The sequence below is a fragment of the Osmerus eperlanus genome, chromosome 20 (genome assembly GCF_963692335.1).
Source record: "Osmerus eperlanus chromosome 20, fOsmEpe2.1, whole genome shotgun sequence".
In the NCBI taxonomy this organism is placed as follows: Eukaryota; Metazoa; Chordata; class Actinopteri; order Osmeriformes; family Osmeridae; genus Osmerus; species Osmerus eperlanus.
In genome coordinates, this window is record NC_085037.1 from 4,011,707 (window position 1) to 4,031,893 (window position 20,187).

At 47.4% G+C, this 20,187-nt stretch overlaps 1 protein-coding gene across 2 annotated transcripts in view; it reads left to right on the forward strand.

The window, feature by feature from the left end:
* The first annotated feature begins 378 nt into the window (after positions 1-378).
* The window catches only part of znf704 (zinc finger protein 704), a 34,746-nt gene continuing 14,937 nt past the window's right edge, over positions 379-20,187 (forward strand). The window contains exons 1-2 of one of the 2 annotated variants that reach the window (XM_062486968.1): positions 379-1,219; positions 4,721-4,941. In XM_062486968.1, coding sequence (XP_062342952.1) covers positions 962-1,219; positions 4,721-4,941 — 479 coding nt within the window. In that variant the 5' untranslated portion in view covers positions 379-961. The remainder of the gene's footprint in view (positions 1,220-4,720; positions 4,942-20,187) is intronic. The other variant, XM_062486967.1, reaches the window with a different exon arrangement.

Sequence of the window (20,187 nt, forward strand, 5' to 3'; positions counted from 1 at the left end):
ATGGACAATAGGATGACCAATCAAACATGGCTTCTCCTATTTAGGTAAATAACAAAAAACACTGTTGCTGACCCCCAACAACTCATGGTCAGGTTGTATTATTTCATTCTTTTTCATTCTTTCTTTCAGACCCCTCCCTCTTGGTTCCTGTTCTCTATCCTTGCGTCATTGTTTTGAATCGAGTTCCTTCCCGGCCTGCGTTACTTTTCTGTTGGAGGGAAACTGACACAGAAAAAAAGAACGTAAGCTAGTGGAGGCGTGTGCTCTGTCGACCAATGGGATGCTCGCGTCGGCCGCTAGACCGCACATGTTTACAGGCAGCATTCCGCCGGTAGAGGCACTGGCTCATGGGAGCTGCATATGGACTGGATTTCGAAGTATATGGATTCGGAGTCGCCACACTCGACAGTGTCAGTAAATGTCGTCGTATCATACGCAATGTTAGTGGGGTATTTTTCCCAATCAATGACTATTAACCGTGTTGTTTGTTTTGTGTGGAGTATTACAGTTTTAGGCCGTTGTTTGCTTATTTTGAGGAATAGTGTACAAATGTCATTGTCGGTCCGATAATTTAAGCCGCTCCGTGGTTTCCTTTCATGTCGCGAGCTCGCGGGGAACAGTGAGGAAAACAAACAGGTCGAAGGAAGAAAGATCGGTAGCCGGTTGGATGAAGCGGTTGTTTAGCGAAAAATGAATCGTTACTAGTGTATCTTTGCTAGTTGCATTTCCATACATTTTTGTTTTCGAATACCGTGTAGGCTATACCGAGGTGTTGTTGGTTGTGTCGTTATCTGAATATGTTGTCGCTTTCTAACATTTGGCAAGGTCTGCTGGAGCGCATAGTCTATCCTCTGCGGTTTCGTGTTTTTCTCGTCCTTATTTAGCTATCAATTCCAATTTGACGTGCATCGTTACAAATCGACGTGTTGACGCTTCAAAGTTGGTGTAACGGTTTATCGCTATGCATACTAGGCGTTTAGTGAAACGTTCTATCCTCGGAAGCCGCGTTTATGCGCCGAGTCCGACGGATGACGGGACGCCGCTGACAGGAGTGGTCCAGGCTGTCAAGCAAGAAAACAGAGACGTCTTGACCGGACCCCGGCGAAGTGTCTACACGGTGCTTCTGCAAGACGGAAGCCTGAAAGAATTTTCAGAGGACGAGATTGCCGTGGGGTTCAACCAAACGACTGCAAAAGGACCCCTAAAGTCTAGCTTAAAGGTGTGTGTGCGTGGATGAGTGAGCGGCGCGAAAGAGCGGTCTGTTTTTGTTGTGCGGTGTTTTGCAGCGTTTAACCGCTTCGTGCACAGAGCCATCGAGCTGGTTACTGTGCGCCGCTGCTGTTGATGAAACGGTTTTCGACAGTTTAGACAGTGACAAAGACAATGTTATTAAGAAAGATGCAGCTAGTGATGATTTGGTTGCATGCCAAATGTCAAAAATGGGACTGACGATGTTTTTGCAATAAATATGGGACAAAGGGATAGCGTCTGAATCATCCTGATACGGGCCTGCGCAATGTTTATCTGACCTAGTGGGTGTGTGCAAACAAACACTCGCTGCAGCAATTTGGACTGTGTGTTGATGTAATGAGCAGGTCCAGTATTTTTACACAGCATGAGTTTGTGAATGTGATAGTGATTCTAACCATATCCACCTTATCGGCAATATGCTGTAATAAGCCAAAATGTAAAAAATATTGCTGATACCTTTACCTATATTCATAATGAGACCATTGTTTGCATAGATCAGCCCCTCGTTAATCCCCCCCCATTCATCCTTAATGTATACAAATTCTGATTAAAGGCATATTAGTTGATACTCATGCCTAGTTCCCAGACATATTCTAATATGAATGACCTAATTGCCTCCATTTCAAAGTTGCAGCTTGTCACATGGCTTCAGAAAAAGAAGAGAGAAAGAAAGAGAGAGAGAGAGCGAGCGAGAGAGCAGTCCAGCCTTGATGAAAACATAGCTCTCTGGGGATAGAGGGGGGGGGGGTGCATGTGACCAACTGGTTGAACAACAGTGGTCCTCACCGCCTTATTTCGGATGCGCCACAGTATAGTCGGGGGCTGCTACAGTAATCCTTCATGTCATCTCCGAACGGCACATTAAAAGCTGTCACCGTATCGCCTGTGTTATTGTGCCAACATGGATTTAGTTTCATGCGTGGGCTGATGGGCACGGGGAGATTCCAAAACATCTTCATTGTCCCATGATCACCGAGCGATTTGAGTTACGTCACAGAATCCTCAACTGCCTTTTTTGAAATCCCCAGCTTCGGCAACAGGGGTACACTTACTCGAGGGATGAGAGGGGAATTATCTAGCAGGCAAAATATCACACTGTGATCTACATGTGAACTGCAGAGTGGCAAGTGAGGAGACAAAGGAGAAACGGTGGAGTGGAGTTCTAAGGAGCGATGCAAGTACGTCATACACAAGTGCTGTATGTCATAACAGGGTCTACCAGGCAACGAGGCACGACCAGCTTGTTCAATAGCCGTATTGCTCTTATTGGCACAACAACGGCAGCTTAGCTCATACAAAAGATGCACTCTGACAGCGTGAAAGACATGTCTGCTAGTCTGGCTCACTCCCTTTTGAAAGTTACAAGGCAAGATGTAGTGAGTGAGGAAGTGTGTGTGTGTATGTGTGTCCACGCTTATGTGTGTGCCTGCTTGCGTATCTGGGTGTGTGTGTGTCCGTTGGTGTGTGTGTGTATGAGCCAAGGATGGGAAATTTAAAGAGGGGAGAAGCAGATACGCCACCAGCTGCCGTGCAGTCGTCGTAACAAAGCGCAACTCTTTGATAGCGGGGCAGGCTTTAAGAATCTGGTACCCTGGAACCCTGCCCAGAATGCCAAATGAGTGGGTGGGGTGGAGTGGGGCCACTTGTTGACTTGTGGTTGTGAGAGAGGGAGGAGGTGGTGGTAGGGAGGGGCTCTGCCGATACCACCTCTGTTGTTGTTATTGTTTTTTGTTGAGGCGGCCATTGGACTACAAAACAAGGCAGCGTGGCTGTTGGGAGTTGAAGTGAGCGGTTTGGCTTACAGCAGCAGGACTGGCAGGACTACAACGGATGGTCGAACAAATATATTAGCATGTTGTTGATAGCGGGTGCTGCCAAGATTAGATTTGTGCCCCTTTGTTGGTGGAGTGGTCATGTGGGGTTGACTGTCTGGCTTTGTGTGTGCGTGTGCGTGCGTGTGTGTGCGCGCACCAAATGCATTCAACAGCATAGTCGAGGCACGCCATTCATTACTAGAGGCATGGCTCAGGACATTTACAAAGTAAAGGATTCCTTTGGTCACAGCCTGGGATCCTAATATTTGGCCTGATGTTGTCATGTGAAGGGAGTAATTAACATGTACGTCTCTTACAACACACAACAATAACTGTAATCACCCATACCTTTCAACCACTGCCTGTTTGAAGGACAGACCACAATACCAACCATTGCATCATGATAACATGACATGCCGTGGTTAGATACTTTTATTTTGTTATGCTTGTTATACAAATGTATTTTTAGACTACATAGAGTTGACACACCCTCAATTTAAATATGGTCAGATCTACAGTGATAAGCTTGTAGGCTTTCAATTGGAAATGGGTGGGTGGGTGTCTGTAACCTTCACAATATCATTAGACAGAAATCCTTGTACCAAGATGAAAGGGAACTTGAACCGTTTGTAAACGACACGGGTGAAGAAATGAGTGAAGGAATCGATGTTCTTCTCTGCTCGACGCACGGTTTGACATTTGAATCAACAGCCTGAGATTCATCTGCCTGTGGATTTGGATTCAGATATGGTTGTATGGTTAGTGGGAGACTGAAATGACCTTCCATCCAAACACGAGAGAAATCCCTATGACACTGGAGAGTGTGTATGCATGTGTATACATGATGTGTGTGTGTGTGTGTGTGTGTGTGGAAGAGAGAGTCAAGAAAATAATTCAAACAAGTTATTGTCTCCATGGAAGATTTGTTCCAGTCCAGTTGTTGAGTGGGATATTGTTATTGCTATGACAGACAGAACGTACATTTCACGACCAATTTGTCACAATTTTCAATTTCCTGGCGATGTAAAACACCAACATTCGTGCCGTTGTGGGAAGAGTAAACAGAGATTGGTTTTGGTCAAATAACTGGTCACATAGAAGTCCGTCTTCCTTTGGTCAGATATTCATCTTGTTTTCTTTGACTGGAGTCGGTTTTCTCAGTCTTTTCTTTCTTCTTAACCCCCTGAGATGTTTAACCTGCTGTTTTAACCTGGTTTTATAGATGATGTTCCGTCATGTCGTAAACCTGATGAGAAAATTGGAGTCTGTACTTGCGTTGTGTGTGTGTGTGTGCTTTATTGACGGGGTGTTGCATTTTTTCTGTCTCAAGCAGAGCTAATCATGTTCCAGCTCTCTGAGATAATGATCTAGATCACAAACGACGCCGCTCGCTTCGTTCTCTGTCGCTCTGTCGGCGCTGGCCCTCCAGTGGGTCAGCCTGGCATGGCGCTGGCCTTTCTGCTGCGGCAGTCATGAGACATGAGACTGAGGGATGTGTTTAGTTTCCCACAGCACAGACGGGGTTAGGTCTTTTCAGGCCTCCTTGTCTGGGTGTTCAGGATGTCACAGGAGTGTGTGTGTGTGTGCGTACATAGACTGTATGCCACTAACCGACGCAAACCCTTTTTCTGCTTCGTCTCCTCCTCCACCCACAGCACACCTCCAGTAACGGGGCTCCACAGACCCAGGTCCCGGACGTCCAGAGGGCAGACGTGTGCTCCCTGAGCCCCGAGGCGGCGGAGGAGCTGCGGGTAGAGAATGGCAGGCGCCCGGGCCGCCCCATGGAGCCTCCGGACAGGGAGCATCCTCGCTCCGTGTCCCTGCTGGAGCAGAAGCGCAAAGTGGTGTCCTGCAGCATCGACGTGCCCCATGCCAGGTAAGACGAGCGTGGCAACAGGGCTTCCAGTCGTCACAGGATGTGCTCAAGGGATCCTGGCTCAGATTTTTAATGAGGTCACACGGGATGCAACTTTGCGAAACTGGGTCAACATATGGGTATTTTCTATAATGTTAGGATCCAATCTTTTTGCTTGATCTGATATTACCATCTATAGGCCGTCGAATATCGCACGTGGCTTAAAGTATACAATTGCACGTAACACGTCGATTCAGTGACTGTGTCAGTGTAATACCACGCTAAATTCAATATATGGCTGCATTCCTATATCTGAGTTGCATCTGATCGCAAACCGTAGAGATGATCAAACGCATTGACCCACATTAAGTCTAGCGATTTATCTTCATCACATTTATATTGCCTCGGAGTGGTGCACCAATTTAAAAACTGCTAACCTGGCACCGATCTCCGCCTGGGTCGTAAGATCAAAGTGTGTTCCAATACACAAAACGCCAATCCCTAAAGATGGAACATAAGCTTCGTCAGCTAGCTAACGTCTTTTTTTAATCGCCTGCCCAACCTTTTCGATAGGATGACATCCAGCCCTCTGAGGTGAGTAGTATGTGTGCAGCAAAACATGACATTTACATGCATATTTTATTGACGTATGCCCGAGGTTAACTCACTATCTTGATGGTATCAAGCATTATAGCCACAGTCGCCAAGTAAACACATAAAATGTTACTGCGGTGTGGTATACATGCACACCCGTCTAGCATGATGTTCTCTCTCAGGTACATCCAAAAACTCACGCCACTATGGTTGTCTGTCTTAGGTCAGCACAAATGGCTCTCTGAGGCCCCAGCTTGACAGTAATTAAATGTGAATACATGGCAGCAAAGTGCTATCTAATAAAGGAAGGACACACTTTTTCACCATTAAATGGGAAAACACTAATCCATTGTGAAGTGTCTTCAGTTATTGAGCCACACTGGACATAAATTCTTCTATAGCTGGGATGGGGACTAGATCGGATAATACCAACTTGATCACAATATTTTACGATAGTTTAGATTTGATATTTCTATGTTGATTCATTATTGATTCGACTTCATTTCCCATGTCTCATCTCTCACATCTCTCATGAGAATTAATTTATTGCATAGCAGAAAGATGTTTCATTTAGTAATAAGCCCCTTGCATTTCACTGCGGATATAATTTACATTTAATAATGATTCCGGAATGGTCTATCGACTATCTGAACAGCTGTGCACGAGTTAAGCTTGTTACTTTCCACTCAAGGATGACTTGCTATTAATCCTCCAAATCCTGCATATCCCTTCGATGATATAATTTGTTCAGCATTATATTATCTTCTCCAAATAGTGAGTGGACACTGCTGTATAGCTTTAGGTTGAGACTGACCCAAGGCACCATCATCTCAGAACCTTCTGAAGGTCCTTAAACAGACTTGTGTGAGATAATGGTGTTACCCTCCACTCAGGGTTGAATCTAGTCACTAATACAAAGGCTTTCAGAACTGCTGTAGTATGTTGGCTCAAAAAGGCTGTATTATCATGTGGAGTATAGTATTCTACGAGTTTCTGTGCCCCTCTAACATGTTCATTCCTGTTATATTTTTCTCCCTTTTCCTAAGCAGTGTACTTAGATTTTGACAAGTATCAAGATTAAACTGACTGCATATGAAGGGAGAGAGAGCCTGGAACATGTTTTTTGTACTGTGAGGATGTCCTTGAACATTCAAAGAACGTCCTGAAAAGGGAGAAAGCGCTGGTTGTGGTTCTTCCATTGTTGTTCCAGATTTAATTATACACAACTTTTAAAGGCAGGGTCAGTAATGTTGTTGAGATGCACTTTTTGACATAATTTTGTAAATAAATTCACATCCTGATAGCAACAAATAAATCTAAAGGTTTGACAGTAAAATTAAATCAATCCAATATCTACGGGCGTCGCAGGACTGTAATAAATACAACCAATCATTAATCATTTAGTTTGGACCGGACTTAATAATTGGATGGCATCAGGATCGAATGCAATGGGCCACTTGTTTGTCTACCTACCTCCCGGCAGTAGTCAGGCAGCGAGTTCATGTGTTTTGGGGGAATGGCTTTGAAGGGAGGGTGTGGGATATTTTGGTTTGAATTCATTCAAACTCAAGCCAAAATTGCTAGTTTTGAATAGCATACCGATCTTGCCTTCAAGACTGAACTAAATCTGGTTGATTTAGTTTTCACCCCATGAAACATCAGCCTGCTTCAACAGGCAACCGGTGCCTGCTACATTCACCTTTTGTGTGTGGAGTGGACACGATGTCAAAGATAGAGAAGTTAGATGTGAATGGGTTTTCTCCTCTGAAGTTAAAAAAAGAAATACGTTGTCATTACTACCCACGCAAATATTGTGTTTTTGTTGGACATGTTTAGACCTAATCTCAGTTCACTTCATTTTCTTTTCTTCTGGTTTGTTTTCAGTGAACATTCTCCAATGGTTGGAGTTGTCCATCCTCTTACTGCAATGATGATGAGCATAACAGCACAGCTATCAGTGGGAGATGTTCTCTGCATATCTTGACAAGCGTTTTTCATTTGTCATTCTAACTGGTTGGGTTGTTCCATCATGTCTGACAAGCATAATCCAGAACACCTTGTTGTAAAAATACTTTTTGTTTTTTTTACATTTGCCTCACATCCAGGCTGATAAATGAACTAGGGTCATTCTTACAATACAACTGCCAAAAAATGGTTCACGTTCCCATACTGGTGTTCTGGTATAGCCTCAGTGGTGACCTCTGTATCTAGGCCGGTATTGCCTTGAGATTAAGATCCATTACTCCATCCTGTCACACACCTGTGACCAATTTCAGTGCTGTTGCTTGGGGGGGGGGGGGGGGGGGGTACCAACTACAGAGTAAAGTTTATTTGTAATGGACATTGGAGTGAAAGAGAGGGTGAAAGAAACAAATGATAAAGAATGGATAACGGGAGGGAGGGTGGCGTACGAGAGACCAGAAAGAGACCGAACACAAGTGAAGAAGGAGAAAGGGGGAAAAGGAAAACGGAAGGAGTAAAAAGTGCTGGAGGATTTAGGAATCAGCTCCCTAGAGGTCTATGACCTTGAGGTTCCTATTTGCGCCTTCAAAGTTCCCTGTTGCTCCTGTGATTTAGCAGAAAGCCCTGGGTCGTTTCAGAGGCCCGCAGTAATCCAGACACGATGGGGATTTCCACCTCAGCAGGAACTTGTTCCACAGACTCCTTTCAATTAGGGGACAAAATCAAGAAAAACACACGTATTGTCCAGACCTCAATGGGAGCGTGTAGATGGCATTTCAGCCTCTTGTCAGCTATTCTGTAGCTCATTATTATATCAAATAGCACTATCTGTTTACAGCTCCAGCACAAGAGCATGCTGTTGAATCTCGCTCCAAAATCAATACACACTACATAATATGATGATTGACCTATTCTTTCCCCCGACATTAAGGGAAATTCCCTGAGAAAACAGTTGCTGAAATATATACGTAGATATATTAGTGAGCCTACTCTGTCAGCATATGGGACTGCTCGCGAAGGAGGATTTAAGCTACAATTTGTTTATTTCACAACCACTTATAGCTTGCTCAGTCGCTCTCCAGTGTGGCTGATGGATGTCCAGTTTTTCCTCCATAGTTTGAACCGGCTAAGGTTCTACTGTTTATTCCCATAGCAGGAAACTGCCAATTGTAACAAGAGCTGGCAAGTCCTCTGGTGGAAATGAAGGGCTCTGAATTTGATAAATGGCTTTTTAGAAAGTAATTGCAAGCAGGGGATGGGAAGTATAGTTGAAGGGGAAATAAACAAAACACTTTTCTTTATTTTAAGCAGAACAACCACAACTGATGTTCATGCTCAAGGTTTAGAGTGTGGAATTCCTCAAGATGCACTTTTTAAATGAAGCCGATGCCTTTGGTCTTCAGTCTCGCCTTGTAAAAAGTGCCCAGACTTAAATAAGGAAAATGTTGATTTCTGGGAACTGCAAGTAGGCGATTAACGCTTCAACTGAAAAAGGAAAGCGCTCCATCAATTGCATCCATACCTCAGACTTGCTTATTTGTCTGGGTTTGTGTTTTTGCAGCTCGTGTGAGGTGGCAAGTGATCTCAGTGCTGAGTGACGTGTCGTACGATCCAGCTCAGAGACCAACCGGCAGAAACGGAACAAAGCCACGATCCTTTCGGTTCCTCGTGGCTGTATCATTTTCTCGATCAAGTTGCATTTTCAATGAACACATGAAGTCCCCTCTCCTTCCTGCACGCCGGTGCGTCTGCGCCCATGCCACAGGCCGTGCCGACGGGGACAGATTTCAAAACAGGAGCAAAGGGGAGAGGGGGGTCACAAGCGACCGCGACTTGAATGTGGAATCGGAACAAAAAGCTTGCTCAGCAGAGAGAGGAGTGAAGCAGTTTAGCACTTGCTAGAGAAAGAGGGGGGAAAGCAGTGCTCCTGGGAATATGATGGCGGTTGGAGATGGCAAGTTTAGAAAGAATATGATTACCACCTGGAAGCTTCCGACCGCTCCTTTCTCTCTCTCACTTTCTCTTTCTTTCTTTTCTCTGTATAGCTTCAAGGTCTAGAGGCCCACCAGCCAGGCCGCAGCTTTCGCTAGCTCTCTCTCTGTCTCTGTCTCTGTCTCTCTCTTTCTCTCTGTCCCTCTCTCTCTCTCTGTCCCTCTTTCTCTCTCTCTCTCCCTCTTTCTCTTTCTCTCCAAATCACAGTGTTCTTATCTGATTGGACACGGGTGGTTTACACAGTCAATGTTTTCCTATTTTCAAGTAAGATTTGCTCCAACAGAGCAAAGAGTAACATTTTCTGGAAGACTGGATCAGATTGTTTGTGCAGGGATTGATAAAAATATACGGAGTAAACAGAATAGCGGTTGTCTTAAATAGTGTTGAATAATGTTGCTCTTGTCTAAGGCAGCTGTCAAATGGGTACATTTACATTTTACATTTAGTCATTTAGCGGACGCTCTTATCCAGAGTGACTTACAGTAAGTACAGGGACATTCTCCCCAAGGCAAGTAGGGTGAAGTGCCTTGCCCAAGGACACAACGTAATTTGGCACAGCCGGGAATCGAACTGGCAACCTTCTGATTACTAGCCCGCTTCCCTAACCGCTCAGCCACCTGACTCCTCGGCTTTTCATTTTTTTCATGCCACCTAAGTTGCTAATGAAGAACAAATATAGACATGTATCTCTCTTAGACAACATACACAGGGTGCGTCCCAACACCCATACTACCATACTATATAGTATTGCCATGAAAAGATTGAGTATGTCCCACTACGTAGTATGTCAAATGCCGTATGCCAAAGATACCAGGATGTCCTGCTGCATGGTCGCATTTTGCAGTATGCAAGCCAGCATGTTTTTATGTCTTTCTCCGCATGTAGAGAAATGACTGAACTACATACATTACAAAATTAACACCGGGAGCATAAAGGACTGGAGATCTTCAGTCAGGGAGAGACTCCATGATTTTAAGTCACAATGTAAATGTAGTCCACGTTTAATATGACAACTTTGAAAGACAGACCAGCTTTTGTTTGAGAATTTGGTCGATTGGAGTCTTAATGTGAACATGGCATCCATACAGTATCTGTAACCATGGATCAGAATACCTCAACTTGATCGCAACTCTGTGCAAGCAGCCTGTTGAAAATGAGGATTAGGACCTTAATCTGGGAGTTCTGACAGTGTCTGATTTACTGAAGAGTAGGACCAGCGGCAGCCTGCCAAAGACTCCAATCTCTTTCATCCCACAACAATGGTCGCATTTCCACAAGGGATTCCAGAACCTTCCAATCTCGCACGTCCAGCCAGCCGAGAGCAAGACCACCTGGGACGGCTGCAGGGCCGACCCCATGTCTTGGAATTTATATGCAAATTGCCAATTTCATTAAAGTGTGTTGAATGTTTGCGAGCGAGCACGAGAGAGAGAGCTTTTCAACTCTGGATTATAGCAGTCAGGGCTCAGACAATCATCTTTGATCCACCATGAACCCATTGCCTGTTGCCGAGCCACGAACTGTTATGTTTGTGTACCGTTTAGACACGCCTTCCTGGCTCAACCACTGATTTGTTCTCCCACCTAAGTTGTGGAAAAAGAAAGTAATCTGTTCATCAAACATTTTTGTGTATGTTCAATTGATAGGATATCTATAACCATATGAATACCTTGGGAAATTCTCATGGCAATTACCAAGGCGGTGAACACATTGAAAATTGACTTACTGCACTAGACATTCATTTTGAAGCCATCAGCAAAAAATCGATTTACATTTATTGATCGAATAAATAACACTAGACTGTTGCATTTCCAGCATTTGGGTTTTTATGACTGTCAGGGGAGTAGCAGCAGACTCGTAGGCAAAGCCAGGTTTGGCAGTGACAAAGACATTAATCCATAAATGAATCAATCATATGCCTCAACGTCCTTCCTGGAATGGACGTGAAAATATTTGCTCTCCTATGGGATTCTGTCATGGTTCATTATGTCCACGTCCCCCACCTGATTTTATCGGAGCTGGCCTCAAAGTCTCCCTCTCCAGGAGGGCAGTGTTTACGCTTTGTGGTGCCTGAGGGCAAATCTCCCAAATCCATAACCCACTATCTTGCACGGGCACATGCACTCAGACTTTCAGAAACACACACAGACACACAAACACATGTACACATGTAGTTGTGGGACTAATTAACCGATAAGTAAGGCTGCAACTGTGAAATCTTTGATTGATTTTATTGACGAACGTGCATTGTGTTCGCCCGCAGATGAAGCAATCTGGGCGTGTATGTATGTGTGTGTCACACTGCCAACACAATGAGCTCACTAATGAGTAGAAATGAGTAGACTTAAATGGTCCTCTTAGTAGGACTCCACTTTGCAGAAAACAAGAGAACAGAGGTCTCACAGGAGGCTGCGTTTTGGATCAACAAAAGGTGTTCGGATTCCTACTTCCCCTCCACCTCCCCCTTGGGCTGTGTGCAGGGCTCTTCATGTTCTGGTAGGGGCAAAGACATCCAGACACACGATCCATCAACCCGCCTGAGTGTGTCCCATAAAAGAAAGAAAGATCAACCCCCACACACAAGGTTTTTGTAATGTCTAATTGCATTAAACCCATTTTTTACTGATCCCCGTCAGATCATCTGACCGCCTTTATGAATTAAAACAGAGATGGGCTCATTTGGAGGAGAGAGGGAGAGATTGTCTGAAGGGGTGGGAGGAGGAGGAGGAGAGAATAGGGGAAGTCTTTTTAAGTGCGGTGCTTTCCAGTTGCTGGCGTCAGAATATGTCACACTGAGAGTTCCTCCGAACCCCACATGACCACACTGGGACTTGTTTCCCTGGGCCCGTTTTCATTACGGCATTCATCTCTTCGCCCGGTAATGCAAAGTAATTCCAATATATTTGATCTAAAATTACTCTTCCCAGACATCAATATTGAGGTGTTCTCATTTAAGAATTGGACCACGACGAACGCCAGGTTTCAAGGCTTGCTGTCCGGACGGCATTCCTCTTCTGGCTTCCTGCCATTCACTGTTCATAAGAGGAGAACAAATGGATAGATAACAGATGACAGTGTCTTTCTGGAATAGCTCCTACCATCCTTCATCCTTTCAAATGAAAAGAAGGATTTATACCTTCCTGTTTATACCCTTCCCTTGAGAAAAGGAACACCTAGATATGTATGCCATACAATTAAATATGGAACATAAAGCTTAAGGACTACCTGTCAGGGGAACAGGATGTGTATACAGTATTTACATTTAGTCATTTAGCAGACGCCATTATCCAGAGCGACTTACAGTAAGTACAGGGACATTCCCCCGAGGCAAGTAGGGTGAAGTGCCTTGCCCAAGGACACAACGTCATTTGGCTGAGCGGTTAGGGAATCGGGCTAGTAATCAGAAGGTTGCCAGTTCGATTGCCGGCTGTGCCAATGACATTGCGTCCTTGGGCAAGGCACTTCACCCTACTTGCCTCGGGGGAATGTCCCTGTACTTACCGTAAGTCGCTCTGGATAAGAGCGTCTGCTAAATGACTAAATGTAATGTAAATATACATTTGGCACGGTCAGAATCGAACTAGCAACCTTCTGATGAATAGCCCAATTCCCTAACCGCTAAGCCATCTGACTCCCTATTTGTGGGATACAATGGTCAGATATGACATTTCATACAATGAGTGCAAAACCGATGTAGATATAAAGGCAACTTATTCAAGTGTCAAGCCACTACTATTAAGTTATTCTACCCTCAGGAGGCAGAAAATCCTCCAGAACTCCGGTAAGCTTTGGCATTGGCGCCCGTTTTCTCCCGTCCATATATAGACACGCATGACATCTCTGTAATCGACCTCAAAACACAATAAGACGCGACTCAATTAGCAGTTTTGCGACTCCACCAGACAATAAAACCAGACATCCTCCCTGGAGGCTGCGGCAGAACTAGGTTATTAACGTTAGAACGGGGTTTCAGTGGTGCGCTTGTTTGGGTGTGATGAATCCCAACATCTACAAGTGTTCAAGCCAGCAGCTCCAACTCTTGTACTGTGCTACAGCAATAAGGCTGAGGTAGAAATGTGTCCAATATGAGTAAATAGCTGTTAGATATTTAGGCTGCTATAAAACTTCTGCTGATGCAGTGTTATCATGTTTCAAGTAACCCCCCCCATCTAATTCAATAAACATTTGACACTGCGTATCGTCAAGTACAGTAGCTCAACATCCCAGATGTTGGTATGCATGCCTTCTGGAAGAACAGATGCGTCAATGATACTGGAAGCCATGGGAGATTTAGTCTGGCGTTCAACACAGCGGCGTGTAATTCCACCTCCGCGAAAAGGACAATGATCGTCGAGCCATCGTTTCATTCGAACGCGATGTAAATGACGTACCTGTCCTTAACTCCACTGTTATTGTTGAATGATCTTCAGACGCCACAAACGTCCAACTTCAACCAGTTGGATGTTCGACAAATGGCCAGTGTTAGAGGTGAGGCTTTGAAGTTGTGCAAAGTTAGTTGCCTGAGAACAATCACCAACTCGGATTGGTTTGGACCTCGCTCAAACCCTCATTTCCCTTCTCCCTCTTGCCCCCTTGGATATTGGTTGGCTGTAAGGCATATCTTGTTGCATTGCAGTTCCTTGAGCAACAATTTTGAACAAACTTAATATCCTCTTTTTTCATATCATGCAGTAAATGGCTGCCCCAGCTGTTTCATAACGTCAATGTCCATATTAGCTCCTTCCTGAAAAAAGCACTTTTGTAATATCTTCACCATGTGGAGGGTGGTAGCTTGCTAAATCGTTCTGGAACAATAATGAACTGTCGGGCATCCCTTTTGTTGTGCCGACCTTATTTGTCATACAGCTTCACCTGCTGCAGCGGACACAGTGAGGGGTTAACACACACACCCAGTGGCTAACATACATGTACACACACACACACACACACACACACACACACACACAGTCTGGGACCCCCAGGAGTTCCAGGTTAGTTTTTCATCATGCTAGTCATCACTGTTCCCTCCTCCTGGCAAAATCTTGCAAGGGACGAACAGTTGACACCGTCGAGGGGCTTGTCTCCCATTAGTGTGTGCCTGTGTGTGTTGCGCATGCCTGGTGTGTGTGTGCGCATGCCTGTTTTCCTTGCTTCTCCGACAGCTGGTACACCCCCACCCACCCCCAAACCCTCCTTTAAAACACTTTAAGGTCTCATCGGCCCCATCCTACCCAAACTATCCGAGGACCCCTCAGGTCCTCTCTCTGAAAACAATGGGCTGACTCCAGTCACGGGGGGCCAGCAGCCAGCGCCCCACACAGCAGCTGCAGCATCTGCAGCCAAGGCTGCTGGCGTTCCTCGCCGCGGTTCTGTTACACACTCTGACCTTTGCTCTCGTTGGAACGAGAGCGTGGAGTGAGAGAGAGAGAGAGAGAGAGAGAGAGGGAGAGAGAGAGAGAGAGAGAGAGGGCGGGCGGGGGAGGAGGAGGAGGTGGAGGGGATGTTCTGCCCCAAAAAACACTCTGGAGGACGGACTTCTTTTCCTTCCTGCTGGCTGCCTTGAGTCCCGGCTGTACCCTGGGAGAGAGAGCTGGTGCGTGCGTGTCTGTTTTCATGTTGACCCGCTGACATGGGGAAGAGGAGCGGGCACAGGGCGGCGAGCAGGGATGGAGGGCGTCGCCTTCGACGTGTCAACCCGTCTCTTAGGGAAAGCATCCATTCTTTTTTAGCACACGACACAAAAACACCTGAGGCACACGCACAAACCCCTCTCACCAAACAGTATGTGCACAGGGCTGGCTGCTCAAGCACACACAGCTAACTGCTCTGGCATATGCTAAAGCACACACACACACACAGTTGTGCCTGTTCATCACCAGAAGCCTGTAATGTTTGAGTGCGAGTACCTCTGTACTGTACATAATGTACAGCAGCTTCCAGCTGACTGCTGGATAGAGTCACCAGTAGTCAGAGCAGCCGCCCTGTTGCACCAGAGTTATGTTTCAGTTACTGTCCCTCCCTCCCTCCCCCCCTACCCTCCCCCACCTCCTTAGGGAGTGGTCAAGGCCTAAAGCAGCTCATAAAAATTGGCCCAAAACAAACCAAAAAAACAACATGCCAACCTCCTTCCTCTCTCTCTCTCTCTCTCTCTCTCTCTCTCTCTCTCTCTCTCTCTCTCTCTCTCTCTCTCTCTCTTTGTCTTATTGGGTGGTCAACCTCGTGCTCTCTCTCTGTAGATCTGCGTCTCTTCATCTCCCTGTCTTGTTTTTCAAGCCCTCTCCAGCGCTGTCCTCCACCACCGTCACTTTTCCTCAGTCCAAGCCTCCCTCCTCTCTCTCTCTCTCTCTCTCTCTCTCTCTCTCTCTCTCTCTCTCTCTCTCTCTCTCTCTCTCTCTCTCTCTCTCTCTCTCTCTTTCTCTCTTTCTTTTTTTCTTTCTTTCCATCCTCCACCGCCGCCCTCTGCTCCCTCGCTTCCTTTGTCTCCTCCACCTCCTCCTGTGGCTACGTCAGCGGTGTGCAAGAGAGAGAGAGAGAGAGGGAGAGAGAGAGAGGGAGAGAGAGGGAGAGAGGGAGAGAGAGGGAGAGAGAGGGAGAGTGAAAAGGAGGATGGTCCGGCGGGACGTCTCGTAACTACATCAGCATACTGAGACAGAGAAGCGACCGCCATTTCCTCCCCCAGCCCCAAGTTTGTCCGGCTAAGTGTGTCGATGTTGTTAAGGGGGTGAAGGGTGAGTATTCTCAACTGCTGTTCCTTACTCTCTCTGTCTCCCTCTGTCCACCCACCATCCCCTCACCCACACCCACAGTCACACTTGACAATAAATTAATCAGAGATGTTGTTGTCCTGATGGCACATTATGTGATACAAGGGTCTTATCTCACCCCCCTCCCAACACACACAAACTCAGAGGCCATCTACTCCTAGGGACACATTTGCAGCCAACAGAATAATCGTCTCGTCTCTCAGTGGTATACAAGGACCCCCATAGGCTGCCTAAGTGGGCCTTTTTGATAAAAGGCCTTTAGGTAAATGTTTAAGTGGCAGTAGGAGGTTTCCTCCTGGCCAGAGGCTCTCTTTGTGTGCGGGTCTCTGCGACGGGGCCATTCTAATTCCTTCTATCAGCTCAATCTCGGGGGTGCTTTTATGAGGACCTTTTAACCCTCCCTTCCTACCCGCCACCCCCCCCCCCCCACACACACACACACACACACACACACACACACCTCCCCCATCCAATTTGTCATCGGGAAAGAGGAGAGGCCTCCTTCACCAGCGGCCTGATCCGTATCTCTCTCTCTCTCTCTCTCTCTCTCTCTCTCTCTCTCTCTCTCTCTCTCTCTCGGGAGCACGGAGCATGGGGGGGAGTCTGAGGGAGAGACAAACGTGAGGGGGTCGGGCATGTCTTGCGTGTGTCTGGGGTTTTCTTTGTGTGTGTGTGTGTGTGTGTCACAACATGGGGGTTGCTATCAAGCTCAGTAGTAATGAAAGGTGTGTGTGTGTGTAGGCATGGGGCCTGGCTTTTTACCGGCAGGTACAGCAATGATGATACGGGCCATGGAAGCTGCATGTGTACCGTGTGGCTGACCTATTTACACCGCAAAGACACACACACACACACACAGGTCAGAGGTGTCCACAGCAGCAAGAGTGACCGGGAGAGAGACAGAGAGAGGGATAGTGGAGATGGATAAAGAGACAGAAAGAGGTGGGGAGAGAGAGGGAGAGAGAGAGAGGGAGAGAGAGAGCACACAAGCAATGCCTCTGCGCTCTTTGTTTGCCTCAGCAACCGGGACTCACCGCCCTCCAACGCCGCTCATAACCACGTGCCACCGCTACCCAATAGAGGAGCCCCTTTCCCTCCCCCCCTTCCCTCCCCTCTCTCCCCCGTGACCCCACCCGTCTCCCCTCTTCCACCAAGCGCCTCGGTCACAACCCCACCATCGCTGTGGGAGACCAGCTCCACATCACCCGGCTACGCATCAACTCAGTGGATCACAAAGTGGAGAGACAGACACATCCACTACAGCCATGAGATGTGGCTAAAACAGTGAGGGAGTTTTTTTTTTTTTTTTTTTTTACATATCACTTCAGGGGATAGGATTGGATTATCATGGTAAGAGAGGGCCCATACAGTACAATACACTACAGTCCAGTAAACAAACCCCAAAACTGACCAGAGTGTGACCAGACACCGCTGCCTGGTTAGTTGGGTTTGGTTCAGTCCTCGTACGAACTTGCAGGTACACACACACAAACACACAATGTCTGGCTGCTGTCTTCATCAGTATGGATGGCGAGAACCCTTAGAAGCTGCTCTGTGAGAGGAGCTATTGGCAGGTGTGTGAGTGTGTGTTCGTACGTGTGTGTGTGTGTTCGTACGTGTGTGTGTGTCTGTGTGTGTTTACCAGTCACCCGCCGTTAAGGTCGTTATGAGTCTGTCAGCCACTGCCTTTGTTCACAGAAGCCCGCCCCCGTTACGCCCCACCCCCACCCTACAGCAACACACACATGCACGCATACACCGTCACCCACTCCTATACCACCCCTCAGTGTCACACAGAACCACTGGACGCACGCGTTCAGAGACACACCGCACGGCGTAGACGTGCGCACTGCAAACACAACTTCCAGGGAAAAGGGGGGTCCAGATGAATAGCTTCCAGCGGCGAGGCCCCGTGTATTCCCAGCGCTCATTAGCGCGTACAGCATCATCAATCCAGAGGAAGCCCATCACGGCTACACAGAGTTAGCTAGGAGCAGACTGACCGAGGGAGGGGGCCCCCACCGGGTAACTCCCAACGCCATCTCTTTATCACCTCCCCCCCCCCCCCCCCCCGCTCTCTGTACCCTGGCCGACTCTCCTCCCCCCCCGCTCCTCTCTTCCTTCTGATGCACCGCACCCCCTTCATCTTTCCACCATAACCTTTAGCTCTTTCTCGATCCTTCTACCTCCATCTCTCTCGGTTTTTCTCCCTCCCCCTCTCTCCTCCTCCTCTCTCTATCTCTCCCGCTCTAATACACACATGCACCCGCATGCACACACGCACACAGGCCATCCACCTAACCCTGTCAGGAGCGGTGTCGGGATTCTCTCCTGTTTTCATACTGGCCCTGTTCATCACTTGCTGCCAGAGAGCAACGTATGTGTGTGTACTTGTTTGTGTCCCGCAGGCTGTAGAACAAGTGGGAACCCTAGCCACCGACAGTAAGAATCTGGGGCAGGAGAAGCCGTGTGTGTGTGTGTGTGTGTGTGTGTAAAAGATGACAGAGCTATAGGCGCGATGCGTTTTGAAGGTACAAAGTGAAGCGTTGATGCCTGGAGCTCTTCTCTGACACCTCAGGGCGAACTCTGACTTGGGCTCATCGCCCCGGGGAGGTCAGAACAAATTAACATCAACCTCCCCTTCTCTCTCTTTCTTTCTTTCTGTCTTTCTCTGTCTTTCTTTCTAACAGTCACACGCACGCCCACATACACCCAGTCACTATACTCTCACACCTACACATCCTTCCACTCTCTTTCTCATAGCCTCCTGTTAGTTTCCCCCGAAATACAAAGCCGTGTTGAGAAGATGAACAAAGAAAAACCCTTTCTTGTTCCTCGGGAGGTGTCTAGGAGGGTAAACATCTAGAAGGTTCTTCTGACCTAGTCCATTTTCCATTCAGCTGTTGACCAGAAGTACAGAATTGGCTCGAAATGCTTGGAACTGTCTTGCTCCGGCTCGCCATTGTTTATTGGTGTTGGGACTCTGCTGTGTGTGATGATCTCTCTCATGCACGTCTGCTGTAGTCGTGAGGCAAAGTATCACGTTTCAGAGGAAGTTCTACATTCTCACTTCCTTCACGCACACACCGTCACCCTGTGTAGATCCAATCCTGCCAGATGCCGGAAATGGAAACGCGCGTTCCTCACTGAGAAACTCAACTTTGGAAACATCGAAGGACTTTGTGTGCGTGCGTGTGTGTGCGGGCGCGCGCGTGTGATGAGCCGCAGCAGGACGGAGCAGCTCGAGCCGAGCCCGGCCCCGGCTGAAGGCGAGGATCTAGGTCAAAGGGCACGGGCGAGGAAGTGTGGAAATCTGTCAGTGCTGCGCCGCGCTGGAAAACCTCCCGAGCCGGACCTGAAGACAGAGATACGTCGAGTGTGTCCTCACGGTGGAGGGGAGGGGAGGGGGGAGAACCATGGGGAGATTCTAGCTAGAGAGAGAATAAGAGAGAGAGAGACAGAGAGGGAGAGAGACAGGCTGTCCCATACTCTAAAAATAGGGTCGCACCAGACAGCACAGCCTCAGTGGAGCAGTATTATTTGTGTGTGTGTGTTACAAGTGTGCAGATTAGGAAGTATACAAGCCCGCTGTACCTCTCGGTATTACAGCCTCCCACTGTTAGACCCCCACTGTCTCTGTCCCGAGGCGAAACATGCCGTGTCCTGGTTCAGCGCTGCCAGAGAGAAGCAGGCGACAGAGCGAGTGCGTGTGTGTGCGCGCGTGTCCGCGTGCGGGGGGCCACAGGCGATGTTTACGTCTGTGCCTGCGGGCGTGCACAAGGAGAACCGAGTTGTTTGCGCGTGCTGGGCTGGAGGTGTGGCGCTTGTGCACGTGCGAGAGGGTGTGAGAGAGAGTGTGATTGGTCGAGCAGCCTCCAGCCTCTCCCCCCCTGGCTGCCAGTAACCCCGCAGGAAGCCCAGGCTTTAGACAGGCCACACCTCTCTCACACACACT